The sequence below is a fragment of the Ictidomys tridecemlineatus genome, chromosome 5 (assembly GCF_052094955.1).
Source record: "Ictidomys tridecemlineatus isolate mIctTri1 chromosome 5, mIctTri1.hap1, whole genome shotgun sequence".
In the NCBI taxonomy this organism is placed as follows: Eukaryota; Metazoa; Chordata; class Mammalia; order Rodentia; family Sciuridae; genus Ictidomys; species Ictidomys tridecemlineatus.
In genome coordinates, this window is record NC_135481.1 from 102,983,339 (window position 1) to 103,002,984 (window position 19,646).

The 19,646-nt window shown below is 40.5% G+C and overlaps 1 protein-coding gene across 1 annotated transcript in view; it reads left to right on the top strand.

The window, feature by feature from the left end:
- The window catches only part of Tshr (thyroid stimulating hormone receptor), a 133,669-nt gene extending 115,478 nt beyond the window's left edge, over nucleotides 1–18,191 (top strand). Inside the window, exons 9-10 of the mRNA XM_005321289.4 lie at nucleotides 12,702–12,890; nucleotides 14,542–18,191. Of these exons, the coding sequence (XP_005321346.1) occupies nucleotides 12,702–12,890; nucleotides 14,542–15,946 (1,594 nt within the window). The 3' untranslated portion in view covers nucleotides 15,947–18,191. The remainder of the gene's footprint in view (nucleotides 1–12,701; nucleotides 12,891–14,541) is intronic.
- Nucleotides 18,192–19,646: the final 1,455 nt, after the last annotated feature.

Consider the following 19,646-nt stretch of genomic DNA (forward strand, 5'->3'; position numbering starts at 1 on the left):
ATGTGCCATCCTTCCTGGAATATTACAACATTTAAGACCAAGAAGCCCCCCTTGACTCATCTCATAAAATGAATGCACTCTAGGGAGGAGTTAGAATTTGGAGGAAGCTGACATTCCCAAAGGTAAGAAAGAAATAAAACATAAGAATGAACATTGGTAGTCTCCCCAAATTACCATCGTATCACTTGTCAGCCAATAACCCCCAAGCTTCCTGTAAGCTTCCTGCAAAGTCTCAGAAACTTAGTGTTCTGTTCACCATTTTTTTTGGAGCTTATACCAGGGAAGAAAAAAAACAGAGAATTCAAAAATGGAGTGATCAACACAGGAAAGAAGTAAATGGAATTCCAGGATGAGCATAAAGGGCGGCCCTGGGTGTCCACATCAGAGCTGCAGGCTCCGGAAGGAAGTTCATTTGGAAAGCAAAAGGGATGGTCAGATTCTCTGACAGGACTGACTCTGGGGGAAAAAAATGGTTTTGGGGTGTTTTACGGAACTTTGGAACATATGAAAGTCCTAGCAAAAGATCCATTCCAACCAAGGCATATAAATTTAAAAAGAGGCAAAGAGGAAGACATCCCATCGGACTAGAAAGATAATGAAATCACAATATGCAGAGTTGTAATAACCAAAATAGTGAATGTGGGTTGGATCCAGGAAGTCCTAAAACTATTTCAGAGAGTAGAGGGGTATCCAGAAGGGAAATGTATGTTGTTGTGTTACTGGAGTCAAGGTTGAAGACCCTGGGTCTGGTGATCTCAACAGACTAGGCTCAGCTACTTGTCCCAGGATACCAAAGGTACAAGCAGGGGTGTAGGGCAGGAAAGGAGATTTAATTGGCATGGCCACATTGGGAAGGACAGATATAAGAGTACAATGGCCAAAGACCTCACCTTTGTCTCTGGGTAATTGCTCCTGTTTAGGGGGGCAATTTCACCAGGAAGTGGTCTGTTCTGTGAGGCTCAAGGTTGTTTGGAGGTGGTTTCAGTCCTTTGTCATAAAGATGCTGGTATCAACCAGACCTGTGGTTCCAGGCATCTAAAGTAACTGCAGAAGAAAGCCACTCAAAGAAAAAAAAAAAAAGTTAAAAAGGCAAACAGAGTCAGGGGAGGGAAAAAAAATGGAGTTGGTTAAGTCAGTGACTGGGAGTCTCAAAGTGATGCAAGAGAGTTACATCTTAATCTTCCATAGCAGGGAGGCAGTGGGTGAAATCTAAAACCACTAAGTCAAGAGAGGTTTGTGGGCTGGGGTTGTGGCTCAGTGGAGCGCGCTCACCTAGCACGTGTGAGGCACTGGGTTCAATCCTCAGCACCACATAAAAATAAATAAAATAAAGGTATTGTGTCCAACTACAACTAAATATGTAAAAACAGAGGTTTGCAATTATGGAAGGAAACACCAAAAGTTGAAAGTGATTGCTTCTGAGATATCAGAAACCAGACCAGCAGAGACTAGACAAGAGTTCACTGCAATTTGTGTTGTCAAGTTTCTAGGGTAATTTACTTTTTTCAGAGAAGGTCCACATATTATATTAATAAAAATTTAAATTAAATTTAAAAAGAAAGCCGCAGAAGGTAGGAAGAGAAGTCCATGGAGATGTCAGGAATTGAGAGGTCAGTAGAAACAAAGTAAGAAATGAGTGGAGTCCAGTCTCATTTCTCAAATTCCGAGCATATTTGTTGTCTTAAAATACATTTGTTAACTAATCATGCATGTCCCGTGACCACTCTCTAGTTCTTATCTTGAACTCTTGTGAAAATCTTCATTACTTTATTTCCCACAAATTTCACATGACTAGATTTTAAGATCCAGAGGAAATGGACTGTTTCTTAACGGTTTTGTAGTCCCGCACCTCAAAAGAATAGATAGCAAGTGGCCAATAAATATTTAATGCTTTGTAACTGAATTTCAAATAGCCATGTTTGGTTGTTGTTTGGTATGAAAGCTAAAAAATGGAAAATCTGAAACTCCATCTAATGAAAAGAAAATTGGGTGCTATATGTATTTTTGCCTCATTGAAAGTTTCTGTAAAAGAACACAGTCATTTCTAGTAGTCAACAAAATCAACAAAACTTGCCCTCTTAGTTTATCATCTTTTTTCCAGGTCACTTCTCAAAAAAGAATCTAATTAAAAACAAGTTAAGGCTGGGGCTATAGCTCAATGACAGAGCACTTGCCTAGCATGTATGAGGCACTGGGTTTGATCTTGAGCACTATAAAAAAAATGCATGCCATCTATTTACGACTATAAAAAACTTTTTTTAAGTTAAATATCTAGAGTGAAATCTATTCTTAATCTTTGCTATTAATAAAAAAAAGTGGGGTAGGGTTGTGGCTCAGTGGCAGAGTGCTTGCCCAGCAGGTGTAAGGCACTGGGTTTGATCTCAGCACCACATATAAATAAATAAGAAATAAAGGTCCATCAACTATATATATATATTATTAAATATATATATATTAAGTATATTTTTTTAATATATATATATTAAAAAAAGAAAGAAAAGCTTTTGAACTTAGCTTGGGAGTACTTATAAGTTTTTTAAAATCAAGATATGCAATCTCATTTTCCATTTTTATGCTTTCTATTTTAGATTACCTCATTTTCTTTCACGTTATTTTGAAAAAGAAGCTCTTGGTGTTCATAATGCTGAAAGAAAGAACACTGAAATGCAGGGATTTCTATAATAGCCAGTGTTATCTAAATTTTAAATTATGTAACTCACTTAAATAGCCTGTAGCATACTCATGGAAATTACTATAATAAAATAGTCCCAATGATAAGTACCTCTTAAGAAGAAGGAATCTTTGTGAACATATCCTTGAGTTTCCATTACAAAAATAAACTTCAAAAATAAACTTGTTGCTTTTTTAGCTGATCAAATTAATCACTTGAAAGTCCAGGGGTCATAGTACTGCCAACTTTCTTGGTTTAGAGAAAATAAGTCTTTTTTGTTGTTTTTGTTTGTTTTTATATTCTTTTTGATCATCCCAAGATTATATGATTAGACAGCTGAAAATTTGTGGCAAGTTTCTCTCTAGTGTGCCTGAACTCTGAGGAAATACATATTTTCTAGATGTATCCAGGGCAAATTTTTTTTTAGTTGTAGAGATGGACACAATATTTTTATTTTATTTATTTATTTTTATGTGATGCTGAGGATAGAACCCAGTGCCTCACGCATGTGAGGCAAGCACTCTACCACTGAGCTACAACCCCAACCCCCAGAGAAAATTTTTTTTTCTTGAGGTATAATTTATATAAATAACAGTTTTTAAATGTACAGTTTAATTGTTCTACCTTGATTATGATTTAGAACATTTTCACCACCTAGAAACTTCCCTCATACCCCACCCTCTTGTAAGTAATCATACAGCTTTTAATTTTTCCAGTATAAAAATCTAAGAATAGGGGCTGGGGATGTGGTTCAAGCGATAGCGCGCTGGCCTGGCATGCATGCGGCCTGGGTTCAATCCTCAGCACCACATACAAACAAAGATGTTGTGTCCTCTAAGAATAAGGTTGCCAAGCCATCGGACAGATGTATGTTTATCTTTATAGAAAATACTGATGAACTGTTTTCCAAAATAGTTGTTCCATTTTCTATTCCCATCAGCAAGGTATGAGAGCTAAATACTGGCCAACCTGTTTTATTGCCAATCTTTTTTTTATTCTAGCCATTCTAGTGGGTTTACAGTGGTATCTCATTGTGGTTTTAATTTGTGTTTCCCTACCTATAAATGAGGTTGAGCACACTTCCATGTTCTTATCCATTTATATATTTTCTTTTGACAAGTGTCTGTTCAAATCTTTTGCCCATTTTTTTGGTTGTATTCTTATCATTGAGTTGTGATCCTGCATAAAAATTTGGGCTAAATACATTTTGGTTCTAACCACCAGCTCACTGCCCTCCCAAGTTTGACCTCTCTTTCTTTGTTCTATGCATTAACTGAGGAGAACCTGCTAATCTAAAACAAACCAGAGCAAGGGGTTCACGTACTCAGTTCACCACAAGCATCTTACTGAATGCCTAGTCAACTCCATGAAAATTATAAGGATAAGACAGAGTCTCTGCCTTTAAACAGGTTACAATCAAATTCAGGAGAAGTTTACATAAGTAACTATAACACAGGTTTGATGTAAGAAGAGCCATAGACCTAATTAGAGAATCAAGGTACCGTTCTTGCTTAGGGCCATCAGCCAAGGCCACATTAAAAAAGTAGTATCTGAGATGGGATTCAGGTGAGGGGTGGAGTGAGAAAGAATAAGGTAAGCCTACAAGAAAACATAGAGTGAATTCAGAGGTGAACTTAGGTCAAAAAAGAGTGTTGGAAAGATGTTGATACTATATTGGGGGAAATCTGATCTGATGATAAGGACAGTAACTGGGTTACTATGGAAATATCACCAACAGTTACAGAGCTCTCTGCAACTTCTCTCCTATGCTCCTCCACCCCCAGTCCTGGATGCCTTGGTCCCAGCCACTCAGCTGAGACTGTTCTTCTCTACTTCCAGGCTATTTGGTAGGGACTGGACCTCCCTCAGCTCTCTGAGGGACAAATCGGCCTGGAGCTCCAAAACTGAACCCCTGATCATTTCTGCCAAAGCTACCTCAGGATCTTTATACTGATGGGTCCTTGTCTGGCATGCTCTTTTCCTGGAGATTGATATGGCTCTCTCCCTCATCTCCTGTAGACATTTGTTCAACAATATTATCAATTAGGCCCTCCATGACATCTTCCCCCCACCTCTAACTGTGACTCACTTCCAGCCTCTTCCTTTTTTCTTCATTTTTCCCACAGCACCTATCATCATTTAATATACTATATGTCCTCTCTGCCCACTAGAAGGTGTGCAAGAGTGAAGCAGGAATTTCTGCCCCATTTAGTTCGACCACTATGGTCCTAGCATCTAGAAGTGCCTATAGACAGAGAGCAATCAAAGCATTGTTGAATAAAAGAATTTTAAAACATGACATGCATTTAAACACATAGAGGCAAGCTCGATGTCTTTAACAGCTTTTTTAAAAAGCCTTTATTTTAATTTAGTGTCAACAATTTCATTAAATTGTTTATATGCACTTAATTCATCTATTTGCTCTTAGTTGCGTTTCATCTACTGATTTACAAATGTGTCTACACACAGCTTCTACATTAATAATTGATATCGGAAATTTGGCAAGCCAATTAGTGCTTATTTAGTTTGCAATTGACTTTCTCAAAACTTAATTTTAAATAAAATATCTCACAAAAATGGAAATTATTCCAATGTTTGAACAGTGCTAGAATACATAATTGTTTCGGAGAAGAAATTCATTCTTCCTGCAACATCAATTACCAGTTGGCTCTTTTTTCCCCCTGGCATTGTTAAATTTTGGTGATGCCCCTGCCCTGTGTGTAGCACTGTATATAATCCTCCTTCCAAATTCAGGTCTTGTTACTTTCATTAAACACTTGAGATGGTTCCCATGACCCATACAATTAGACTTCAAACTGTCTGCCAGCCTCAGCTTAGCTGCATCCTGATTTGTAAGTAAACACTTGCTAGAGACAAATTCTCATGGAATTCAGTGCCCATCACTGAGGAGCTCTTCAAGGAAAGCTCTTCCTAAAAGGAGGCCCTCTTACTGTGACTCCAATCACAAATGGACTCAGATCTTCCAGCTGCTGATAGCAGCTCTCCATATACTTCTCATTCTGAAATAAACAACTTTTTAACTGTATGTTCAAGGTATGGTTTTAGAAGAGAATTCATGCTAATGGAAAATCCATGAATTCAAAATGACCAAATAAAAATTGGGGTGCACAGAAGACACAGGCTCAAATAACTTAAAATGGTCCCCGACTTGTTGAGTTTGGGGATTTCTTCAGAGTGACTCACTCTAGAGTAAGGGTCTTTCTCCACAACTTCAGAGCCAGGACACTGTCTCATGTAGCTCAGCACTCAACAATTATTTGGTCCAAGCTGCTGCATTGTTCTACATGGGAAATAGAGTGATGATTAAAAGTTAACGATGAGGGGCTGGGTTTGTGGTTCAGTGGTAGAGCACTTGCCTAGCATGTAGGAGGCACTGGGTTTGAACCTCAGCACCGCATATAAATAAAAGTCCATCCAACTAAAAAAAAAAAAAAAAGTAAAAGATGATGCATTCAACCTACACTTGTATTTCTTCTTCCTCTTCAGATCCTCCTGAAAAGATGAGGAAGGAATTTTTAATACACATAAATCCACGAGGGCAAGAGGACACATAAGACATATTGATGGTCTGGAGAACTATGGAATCCTGAAAGAAAAAAAGGCAGAAGAGAAGGAAGGGAAAGCTTAGAGGAGTCCAGGGAGCAGACAGTCAGCTGCCTTGCTCTACACAGAACCTTTGAGGGGCGGATTTAGAGGTGACGTGTTGGCAATGGCAAGAATGAGACATAAAATCAGAAGAATTCATGGAAGGTCAAAATGCCTGCATCCAAATAGTTCACCTTTGAACTAGAGGTCTCAAATCTCTTTTCTGAAAATTCTGGAAAATCCTAAGACAAAAAAGATATCCACCATCTGGGATTTTAAAGCCCAACAACATAATTTTCAGCTTTCTATACAACTGCCCTTAATCAAAATCTGCCAGTGGAAAAACTTGCTCTTAAGTTTGAATGTGTAACCAAGGATCACCAAAGAATGCTTCTAATGTGAAAGATTGAAACACAGGTTAAACAAATGGGGGGAAATGAGCCTATAGAAATCAAATATTGCAGAAATCAGAAAAGAATTATTAACAAAGCAATAATTAGTGACCTGCGATAAATCTAAGAAAATATTTCATCTCTATTACTATAACAACACTAACGATTATAATAATTTACTGAGAACACACTCTCAGCTACTATTCAACAAGCCCAAGATAAGGAAACTGAGGCACACAAACGCTGAATGACTGGTAATAAGTGCAGAAGCTGGAATTCAGATCTAGATAATCTGAATGTAAAACTCATGCATCATTGCTTCTTGGTCTTTGAGTTATGATCAAGTGTAATAAAACCCATACCCTAAATGTGTGGTGGGCATCCTCAAATATCCCATCACAAAAGGAACAAAAACCAAGAAAGCATTCTTAAAAAAAATGTACTCATGCATCTGACAAATCCATATTCAGAGCTTTCTGTTGATCAAATACCAGCCTATTTGTCAAAAGTACTGCACTGAACAGAACAGGCAGAGTCCCAGTTCTTGCAAAGCAAAAATTAAAAATTCAGTACAAGAGATGGAAAATACAGTGAGGGAATTCTACCATAAGACTTAATAAAAGTAACAGGAGAAAATGACAACCAAAGAAGGAGATATGTCTAAGTGACTCAGAAGGCTCCTTTTCTACTTAGTAGGAATTTCAGAGAAGCAGAGAAAAACAAGAGTAGTAAGTTATCCCGGGAACAACATAAGAACACTTTCTGGAGCTGAAAACATTTCTAGACCTTCAGTCAGGTCTCCAGACTGAAGGGGCCCCTCAACTCCCTGTGCCCAGTGCAATAAATAGAAAAAGATTCCCATCAAGGCACATCTTAATGAAATTTCATACCATAAAAACTTCCAGAGAGCTGGGGTTCTAGAGTGCAGGCTCAGAATGCAAAAGAGCCCGAGTTCAATCCCTACCATAGCCAGCAACAACTTCCCGAGTCAAAACAAGTCAATGACCAAAGAACTTAAATGGCATTGTACTTACCAAAATCAACACTGGTTACTAGAATTCAACAGGGTAAAGTCTTTTAAATTCTGAAGAAAATGATATTTTTAAATAAATTATTGCAATCCCAAATTTTACAGCCAGGTAAAACATTAATTGAATGCAAGAGAAAGACTGGAAAGAAAATAGAAAATACCTCTTTAGTATGACCTTTCTAAAAAGTTATATGAAAAGTGTGCTCCATTGAAATGAGGGGGGTGGGGAGAGAAGCAAATTTTAAAAAAAGAAAAAGAAATGTGAGAGATCAAGAAGATGACACAGGAATTCAGGAAGGTACCCCTAGTGGGGAAAGGAGAAGTAGTCTAAGAAGCTCAAATTTCATTCTGTAGACATTGGAGCAAGCAGGGGGTTTCAAGCTGGTGAGCAAAACAATGAGATCATGTTTTAGAAAGAACATCTGTACTGAGTTTGAAGGTGGGATTAATAAAAGATATTTCTGGCACCATCTTGGAATTTTTGCAAGGTTTGGGTGAAAAGTAATTCAGACTCAAACTAAAACCGTAGCAATGAGAACCAGCTAAGCTGGCATCTGGTGGGTCGAGGGAGCACAATTGCATTTTACTATAGATTTTTATAGCATGAATCTAAGACAAGGTCAAGAAAGACTCCATGAGGACACTGAAGCTTCAAATCCTGAGATGTGGTGGATAGAAGATAGGAAATAAAATATATCAATAGGTTTAGAGGGAAGATTCATTCCATTGGGGATATTTTGAGTGGAGAGGAAATGCTACATCTATTGGGTAATATAAAGGGGCTTCTGCTTTTCTTTCTGATATCACCCAGAATGTCTTTTTTTAAAAGTGTAAGAGAAGATAAATTTTCAACAAGAAAATAAAAGGATAGTAGTTGCTTGCTTGACCCTGTAAATGTAAAGTAGTACAAGGAGAGCAACCTGCATCAGGAAGTAAACAGGATCACTTTAGTAGCAATGGGCTTAATGGATACTTAGAGTTACAGCAGGTCCCCGAGATGAGGTTGGAGAGCTAGTCAAAGGCCAGACCTGCAGGACCTCGAGAAATATAGGATAAAGAGTGAGGCTGGGGATATGGCTCAAGCAGTAACGCGCTGGCCTAGCATGCACGGGGCGCTGGTTCGATCCTCAGCACCACATAAAAATAAAATAAAGATGTTATGTCCACTGAAAACTGAAAAATAAATATTAAAAAAAAATTTTTAAAAAGAGTGGATGTGTTTTAGTCAGCTTTTTTGCTTCTGTGACTAAAGGACCTGATCAAAACAACTGTAGAAGAGAAGTTTATTTAAGGGCTCACAGTTTTAGGTGTCAGTCCATAAGCAGCTGGATCCATTCCTCTAGTGAAGCTGAATATTATGGAGGAAGAGTGTGACAGAGGGAAGCAGCTCACATGGTGATCAGAAATGAGAGAGAATGAGAAAGGGGTGGGGGTGGGGGTAATCTTGATGAATATAGTATATCCAGGTAGTCTCCAGGTCTTCCAAGCTGAGCCTCACACATGACAGAGCAGAGACACCGCATCCCCACCATGCCCTGTTCATATTCCTGATCCACAAAGCTATTCTTTCTTTTTTTTTTGGGGGGGGGGAGATGGAGTATCAGGTCTCTGGAGGCATTAACATTCCAATCTCCCAGGGCAGGCCTCCACTGATGGCTTGTCTTTAAATTCTTGCTTCATTTGGAACCAACATGCCTTGTTTCTTTGTCTAAATTTTCGTATCTGCCTTCTTCATTAAAAAAAAAATGTTTTAAGAAATGAGAGGTGCTTCTAAATGAACTCTATGGAGCATCTTACCTAATACAGACTCCTGAGCTCCACCATAAGAGATTATTTAATTCATTTGTTTGGGGATGTGGCTGAGTCTGTAACGCAGATGATTCTGATGCTGGGGTCGAGGGTAGTGCTTGGACCCTAAATGCTGATTTTCAAAATGGTAACCTACCAGTTTCCTCCCACAAATATCTGCCTCAGTGATATTTCCACAAGTTAGATCACAATAAGGCACCAAATTCTTTGACATACCTTCCATTAAGAGGTGGGTTCTATATCCCCTGCCCTTGAATTCACTAGTTCTTTTAGAATCTGCTATACCTGAGAAGTCCAAGCCACATGGAGCAGCTATGAGCTCTGCCTTTGAGTCTGCTCCTCACACATGCCAAGGAAGGAGCCTGTAGGTCATTCCAGCCTCCAGCAATCAGGTCACTGTTAGAAATACTGAGGTGCCGCCAGAAATCAAACACATGCTTAAAAGTGGGTGGGCATGTGTTTTAGTCAGTCTTTTTGCTGCTGTGACCCAACCAGCACAATTATAGAGGAGAAAAGTTTTATCTGAGAGCTCACGGTTTCAGAGGTCTCTATCCATAGAAGACAGGCACCATTTCTCGGGACTGGAGGTGAGGCTGACCATCACAGCTAGAGAGTGTGGCAGAGGGAAGCAGCTCACATCATGGTGATCAGAAAGCAGAGAGAGAGACTCCACGCACCAGAAACAAATAGATACCCTAAAGCCATGCCTCCAACGCCCACCTGCTCCAACTACACCCCACCTGCCTTCCGTTACCACTCAGTTAATCCCACCAGTGATTAATTCAGGGTCTCCTAACTCAGTCATTTTTTTCTCAGAACCTTCTTGCATTGTCTCACATGTGAGCTTTTGGGGGACATCATACATCCAAACAAAAACAGCAAGGCAAACTTTACTTCTGCCAGAAGGGCGAGCTACAGAACCAGGTTGGGAGCCAAGTTAGCAAGTGTGCCTGTCCCAGGTAGTCCCTGGCTGCTTATATCCCTCATGGGGCACCGCCCTTCATCCTGATTGGAGGAGCTCAGGGTTACAGTCTATGTGATTGGCTAACTTTATAATTGGGGCAGGCAAAGAGAATGGCTATAATTAAAATGGCTACACAATTGGATCCAATTAAGGCTGAATACTATATTCTGAAAATAAACCACCAGATTTTCTATTTCTCACAGTCACCTCAGACTTCAGGTCTTCCCAGCTGAGCAGAGACACCGCATCCCCACCATGCCCTATTCACATTCCTGATCCACAAAAGCTATTCTTTTGGTGGTGGGGTGGGGGGAGGGCAGTGGAGTACCAGGGATTGAATTCAGGGGTACTAAACCACGAGCCACATCCCCAGCCATACTTTGTATTTTATTTAGAGATTGGGTCTTGCTGAGTTGCTCAGCTCCTCACCTTTGCTGAGGCTGGCTTTGAACTTGTGATTTTCCTGTCTCAGCTTCCTGAGACGCTGGAATTACAGGTGTGCACCACCACACCCTGCCACAAAAGTTATTCTTATAATAAAAATATTATGGTTTCATGCCACTTCATTTTGGAGTGTTTTGCAATGCAGTAACTGAAACTTTACAACTTTACAGTTTTGGAATATTTTGCGGTGCAATCACTGAAAGTTTTCTCCAGGAATATCTACTAAAATGCAAACACTCCTTGGAAGGATAAATTCTTTCAGATAACATGTAAGCAGTGTATCTAGCAAGTAGCAAGGCAGGGAGAATGAGCTAAGATATGTTTTCTTTTCTCATTGACCTGAAAGCAACCATGGACAAAGAGATATATATATGTAGCTTCCAGAAAACTGGAGGCAAAAAGATGGTCATACCTTGAAGTCAACTTTGCTAAAAGAGTAGATGAGGCAGCAGAATGAAATCCAGTTTGACTTACTCCACAGCTGTACTAGAGACCAGCTCCAAAACCCCTCCAACAGCTCTCTCCCTAATTGTAAAGGTGTTTATGCCAATTTCCCAAACTTATTTGCCTAATGTTAGAAATCACCTAGAGATCACATAGTAACAAGCACCACAAGTCATGCTTACCACCAGGCAAGTTTGGAAAATATTAAATGACAGAATTTTATGTCAAATACAAACCAAGATAGCAAATGTGTAATCTTGCCCCACCAGAGTCACAATTCTGCAAGGATAATGGGGTTAATTTGTGAGCTTTGTGTTCATACAAATAAACAACAACAACAACAAAATAGTAGAAAGTTCTGGAAACCTTGGACCTTGAAAATTTAAATCCCACCTAAGCCCTATTATAATCATGTGCAGAAAGAAGCTGAAAATATTAGAATTCATTTGCTAATCAGAAACTACTAATTATGTTACATTTAAAAATGTAAAGACTTTCCATAAGGAATGCTTAGTAAATATTTTCATTTATAAAATATAAAATAAGAGGGATGTTAGGTTAAATATTCATGGTTTTATTCAATCTATTATCTAGTCCTAGTAAAAATGATAGAGCAAGACATATAACGTGGACTCTCTGGATTGAGAGAACAGAGATTGTCAATTAAAGGCCATCTACTTTAGTAATTACATTATTACACAATTTCCAGCCTCCACCACTTCTCCCTCCCATAGTTTGTGAAAGTGATTTTAATCTCATTTCTCATTTTCTTTATAGGTATACATTACAGTCTTCTAAAGAAACTGGGGGGCGGGCATTGTTCTTAGTCACGAATTCGAAATGTAACTGGCTAGGACTTTCAAGTCCCACATTATTCGAATCATTTTCACCATACTGTTGTTGACCTAGATCAGTCCAAAACTCTCACAGAGACTCGTCACAATTTAGGTCCCATTGAGCCTGTTCAATTTTATTTCTCTTGCCTCTTGAGGCCATTTACTAGTTGCATGGTGTCATTTTGCTGAGTAAACTTGACACCCATCTCTGATTCCAAGAACTCTCACATATTCTGAGGGATAGAATAAAATGCTTGCAGAAATAGTATTTGTGTTGGTGGATTCCAAAATTTTCAGCAATAAAAATGGGAATTGCTATGACATGTTGATGTAGAAGCCTAGTACCCCTCCTTGGACCAGGGAGTCTATGTAAAGAAGTGAGTTACATATTCAGTAGCTAAAAGGAGCTCCTTGTTGATCTGGGGTCTGTTTGATCTTCTGGCCAAACATAGAAGACCCTGGCTGCTCACTGCCTCTCTGTGTTGTTCTGTTCTCTGTGTTCCAGGGACGTGTCTTACACCAGTGTTACTGCCCTGCCGTCCAAAGGCCTGGAGCACCTGAGGGAACTGATAGCAAGAAACACTTGGACTCTTAAGAAACTTCCACTTTCCTTGAGCTTCCTTCACCTCACACGGGCTGACCTTTCTTATCCCAGCCACTGCTGTGCTTTTAAGAATCAGAAGAAAATCAGAGGGTAAGTGGTAGGGACCCAGAAAGGGATGAGAGGCCATGGTAGATGCTGAGTTAATTTCTGGGTTTGGGGAAGAATCTCTGTGGTTTGAAAAGCAGGTGGAAAAGAATTGGAAGCATCTGTATGAACAGGAAATCTAGGGGCACAATAACTCGGAAGATGCCGAGTGGTTGCGGACGAGAAAGAAGGTCAGTGTCTCTGAATAGTAATAGCCGAGGTGAGGTTTAGTAAAAGATGGCATAGTAGGGACAGGTGTGACCAGGTCATGTAGCACCTTGTAAAGGTTACAAGACATGACTTCTGGCCTCCAGATGCAACACATAAACGACACCACAACCACAAGGACACACTTACCAACAACACATGCAATTGGACTACCTGATCTGTCAGGACCTTGCACCTGTCATAACTCGCTGGTTGCGTGTATATCGTTTTAGAATCAGCTCGGCTTGTATCATAGCCCTGCCAGTTTCTAGCTGTGTTACCCCAGCATGTCTTAAAAATGTTTTATATCCTTACCTGTTCTCCTAAGTTCACCTTCATTAATCTCTTATTCAGGCCCCCTCAGCTTCTCTGTAAGTGTCTGCAAGTTGACTTTCTACACTCATGTTTGTAGTCAGAAAAGAATTGGGACTAGTTGTGGGGGCAGAAGCAAAGTGGCAAGTTAAACAACTGTGCAACAGGTGTAATGGCTGCAGAAAACTAGAAGTGGGGCAAGAGGATGGAAGCAGCAGACTATACTGACTCCATGTGGCACTAAGTAGGAAAGGACCAGGGAGGGATGGAAAGCATCCAGGCTTCTCCTTAACCTCCCAACTGGATAGAAGTGCTAGCCCAGTGGACACTTTTTTTTTTTTTTTTTTTGGTTGTAGATGAACACAATATCTTTATTTATTTATTTTTATATGGTGCTGAGGATCGAACCCAGTGCCTCACATGTGAGGGGCAGGTGCCCTACCACTGAGCTACAGCCCCAGCCCCCACTGGACATTTTAACCAGATCTCATTAGGTGACTCAAAACCTGATCAGCAGCTGAAGCAAGGTAAATTCCTTTTGTTGTAAGGAGATCAGGGAAGACTCCTCTGAGAAAGGGACATTTAATATTGAATAATGAGTCAAGGCAGCCACCAGTCTTCAGGCAAAGGGGATAGAGAATTCTAGAGCTCTCAGTGGGAATGATAACAACAACAAATAACAATATCCAACATATATATGCACTCCCACATTGCAGGTGCTGTTGTAAGAGCTTTAAAAACTATTGATCTACTCCTTTAATAAACTATGTGAAATATCTCATTAACCCACAATCCACATGAATAAGCCAAGGTTCCTAGACCTGCTCCAGGGAAAACAGCTGGAACTGTAGAGCCAGGTTCTGCCTACCTAGACTAGATAAATATCATGCTTTTTTATTATTGCTGTGCTTGAAGTGGTTATAGAGGAGAAATAAGAGCAATGTCACTGGATCACAGTAGGAAAGGTAGGGGGTAATAGGAAATGGTGTAGGAGAGACAATCCTGGCCAGATCATGTAAAATCTTGTAGAATCATGTACATTATCATAAGCACTGACATCTTTTTCCAAAGTGTTGTGGGTTTCCTGATATTAAGCAAATATTTTTTTCTGCAACTCATTTTTTCTGCTGCCTTGCAGAATCCTTGAGTCCTTGATGTGTAATGAGAGCAGTATCCGGAGTCTGCGTCACAGAAAATCTGTGAATGGTCCCATCTACCAGGAATATGAAGAAGACACGGGTGATAGCAATGTTGAATACAAGCAAAACTCCAAGTTCCAGGATATCCACAGCAACTCCCATTATTACGTCTTCTTTGAAGAGCAAGAGGATGAGATCATTGGTTTTGGCCAGGAGCTCAAAAATGCCCAAGAAGAGACTCTACAAGCCTTTGACAGCCATTATGACTACACTGTGTGCGGGGACAATGAAGACATGGTGTGTACCCCCAAGTCAGACGAGTTCAATCCCTGTGAAGACATAATGGGCTACAAGTTCCTGAGAATCGTGGTGTGGTTTGTTAGTCTGCTGGCTCTTCTGGGCAATATCTTTGTCCTGTTCATTATCCTCACCAGCCACTACAAGCTGACCGTCCCACGCTTTCTGATGTGCAACTTGGCCTTTGCAGATTTCTGCATGGGGATATACCTGCTTCTCATTGCCTCTGTGGACCTCTACACGCACTCTGAGTACTACAACCATGCCATCGACTGGCAGACAGGTGCTGGGTGCAACACAGCTGGTTTCTTCACTGTCTTTGCCAGCGAGTTGTCCGTGTATACACTGACGGTCATTACCCTGGAGCGCTGGTATGCCATCACCTTTGCCATGCGCCTGGACCGGAAGATCCGCCTCAGGCATGCCTATGTCATCATGGTGGGTGGCTGGGTTTGCTGCTTCTTGCTTGCCCTGCTCCCTCTGGTGGGAATAAGTAGCTATGCCAAGGTCAGCATCTGCCTGCCCATGGACACTGAGACCCCTCTTGCTCTGGCCTACATTGTTCTTGTTCTGTTGCTCAATATCGTGGCCTTCATCATCGTGTGCTCCTGCTACGTGAAGATCTACATCACGGTTCGAAATCCCCAGTACAACCCTGGAGACAAAGACACCAAAATTGCCAAAAGGATGGCTGTGTTGATCTTCACCGACTTCATGTGCATGGCTCCTATCTCCTTCTATGCCCTGTCGGCACTTATGAACAAGCCTCTCATCACTGTCACCAACTCCAAAATCTTGCTGGTTCTCTTCTATCCACTGAACTCCTGTGCCAATCCATTCCTCTATGCTATTTTCACCAAGGCTTTCCAGAGAGATGTGTTCATCCTGCTCAGCAAGTTTGGCATCTGTAAACGTCGGGCTCAGGCATACCAGGACCAGAGAGTTTGTCCAAAGAACAGCACCGGTGTTCAGATCCATAAGGTTACCAGGGACATGGGACAGAGTCTCCCCAACATGCAGGATGCCTATGAACTGCTGGAAAATTCCCACCTAACTCCAAATAAACAGGGCCAAATCTCAGAGGAGTATAAGCAAACAGTCTTGTAAGTTGACCCCATAACCACTCACAAATGGTAGGGAGACTTAACAACAGGCTGGTGTCTTGAACATGCACTACAATCTCATAACACACAAACACACAGCTGACCTGACCTTTGTGCAGGTGATGGTTCATGAGGTCATAGTTCATCTCTGGAGAGTGACTAGCATTAAACTAATCACTGCCTCCAAGAAGGAAGAGAAGCCACCAGCATCATCTGGATCCCAGGTGATGTGAAAACAATCTGGGTTCTCTGGAAGACGTGCTTCATGCTAAATTCAGAGATGACCTTGTGTGACATGTTCAACAAGTATAAACTGAACCATTGTTCTTCTTGCCTTTATACAGCATTTCATACTAAAGATTCAGCAAATGGTGACCACAGGATAAAAAAACAACCGCATATTGACTCATTCAACTTCACATTCCCTTATACAACCAAAGAGTTTTAATTCCTTAAAGCTGAAAAGATAAAAACAGCTAGATGCCATTCAATAGCTGTTACAAAATAGGAAAAGGGGGAAAAGATTAGCTTTGAGTTTTTTCTCCCCCCAGACTCTGAAAGTATTAATCATTTCTTCTCTAGCATCTACCTGATATTTTGTGTTGCCTGGAAAAACTGGTAAGATTTCAGTTCATGTGATCTAGAAAACTAGAATTAATCTAATTGGCTATTCTCATAGCATCAAAGATGTGAAACATAGAAAATATTTGACTAACAAAACAAACTGAACTCCAATTAACTATAGGCCTTTGGGTAAATCACTAGGCCTCAGAAGTCCATAGAAATGAAGGATTCTATGGCCTTTTCCATTTAAAATTCTGTGTCTGTCTCTTTCCCTCGAGACAGATTTCCATGACAAAGAGAAAGAAGACCATTAGGAGGTAAGTATAATCTATTTTTCCTATCTTGTAGGGTTGTTGTCTCCTTTTTGAAACCAGACATATGAATCAGGAATATGTCTGCTTCCAAAAATTTCTGAACCGAAATTTCCATTGAATGACTACATTGAGTTGGATCCAAATCATTTATCTCATTACTAGATCTATATTGCCATAATCATCAGGCCAAAACCAGATTGGTATTGATATAAAAGAACAAAAGTTTCAAATACTTAGTTACTACTTTACTTTGCCAAACCACTGCTAAGCCCTTAACTTGTCTTCAGGGATTGGTATCTTAAAAATTTCCAGCCCACAATACTACACTTAAGCTGTCAAGAGAGAGGTGTCTTCTCTTCTGATACTCCTGCTCTTCCCAATCCTGATGACCACTGGATATAAACCTTTATTCCCTGACAGTGCTTCCTTACTTAAAATCACCAGGAGCTTCATCTTGAATTCTCTTGCCAGGTTATCAGTCATGGTACCCCTCTAATTTCTTGCTAGAAAAGAGTCCCCAAGCAGAGATGGTGTTTGCTTCTCAGGACTGATGAACCTCAGCATAAACCTTTTGTCATTCTATGTTGAGAGCCACAGCCGAAGGAGCCCCAGCAAACTTCCAGCTGCCAGCAAACTTCCAGCTGCCAGCTGATGATTGGCTCACAGCGGCCCCAGCAACATCTAGCTGATTGGCTCCTCTGCAGTGATGCTCATTGGGCTGTTTCCCTGCCCTTTCAGATCACGGAGCTGATCATTGAGGGACTTTTTTGGCTCCGCCCATGCAACCAAGCCAATCGGCCTCAAGAGCAGGAGGATTGTGGGAAGTGGAAAGAGGCTTGTGTTGTGGTGAGAGGCTTGTGGGAAGCCGGTGGTGGCAGTTGGGCTCTGAGGGTTTTTCCTTAGGAGCTGTTTTGTTTGGCCTGTGTGGTTCTAAAAATAAAGTTCGTTTCTTTTGACAAGTGGCTCCTGAATCGTGCCCAGCCAGACTGTGGCAATTCTAGATTTGTGGTGTAAGGTTAATGGACCTGCAGAGATGGTCCTTTCCTGGGACATTCACCTGGAATATGTTCACAACCATAACCATCACTGACACTTGCACATCTTAGTAAATCTTATAAAACAACTAAAATTGTGGCTTTCCTAGCAGTTCATATGTAACTAATGAAATTAAACAAGTGTGTTACCTCTTGGCATGTGTTTCTCTCCTGTGGCATTTTGAAATATGATCATGTCTTCATAAATAATGTGTTTTATCTTAAGTAGCTGAACTAGTGCTTTGGAGACAGAGTCCTACAAAATAGACTTCAACGAGATTGTTACTAAAATTCGCATCCACAACATAATAAAATAAATGTTCTTTCTATAAAATGATCGTTCGGAGTCCTACAGCATTGTTCTTTCCATTTTGTGTTTCTTTGGGGGTTAACATTATGTGTGTTAAAACTAAAGAGAGGGAAGGACAATTGGCTCATTTGCTAATGAATTCTTATTAGTGAACAAATAGTTGACTATCAATAACTTAAGCGTAACATTGGATCTTGACTGTAAGTGGTCTCAATGTGAAAAAAAAAACACTTAACTTTTAGTGAACTATGATTCTTCCATAATGATGATGGCTAAGAGAAAAATAGTAAAGCAAATATATCAAGCAAAAGATTAGCATTGGTACTAGGAATTGAAGCAATATTCTAATGAAAGTAATAAGTCTAAAGTCCTTTCTAGAGTTCACGTTAGCTGGGATCTTTCAATTATTTGAAGACAGATCCAAATCAGTGAGGTTAAAAATTCATGCCCTACTGAAAACAGGAGGGTCACCAGTTCAAAAACAGCCTCAGCAAGGGTGAGGCGTTAAGCAACTCAGTAAGACCCTGACTCTAAATAAAATACAAAATAGGGCTGGGGTGTAGCTTAGTGGTTGAATGCCCCTGGGTTCAATCCCTGATACTCACCCCCCAAAAATTGATGCCCTAAAGCTCACACTTGTTGCTCAAAACATTCTCAAATTTATTGGCTTGTTTTGTGGATAAGCTACTGTGTGTAACAGTTAGAAGAGGAACCTATATTACAGGGAGCACCATGAGAGTGGGAATAAAGGAAAAATGAGGATAAAAAGGAGAAAATAAAAATCACAAGCATTTTAAAAGCAGTAATAGTTTAAGACCAAATACCCCTACCTACTTGAAGTCTTTGGAAGGAATCGTATTATAATAGAGTGGAGTGATTCTTATTCATTCTGAATACATGAGGAGACAAGACACACTTGCCGGTAGCAGTGCATTCTGTTTAAAAATGCTACGAAAGTTCCAGCTCAGCATGAGGCCCTACACCCACCAATCTTCCTATTTCAAATTCCACTGAGATGACAGTGGGGAAGTAGACAGTGAGGTCAAGCTGAATATGCCTAGCAAACTGGACGATTGGAACCACCAGCAAACCAAAGACGGGTGGCTTTCTGAAAGTGGCAAGTAAGGCTTGGGGTGGATGGGTAACTCAGAACGGAGGAGTCCGCAGCCTCCATCACACTCACAGAATCAGGCTGCAGCTGTGAAAAGATGCCTTCTTCCCTGAGACCCGGAGCCTAAAGGTTATAGGACTGAGTGGATAACTGGGGTCATTAACTGAAAGTCTGTCACTTGGCATCTCTTCCATCCAGTGTGTGCCCCAAGTCAAATCAGGATCTTTAAAGAAGGCAAATGACCAGTGTAGACAAGGAATCCAGTCCAATCACCCACTTCCTGTCTTTGCAACACAAATTGAAGCCTCATCCTTGACACAGAGGCGTCACTGTGTAGCTCAGTAGTAGAGCACTTGCCTGGTACGTGCGAA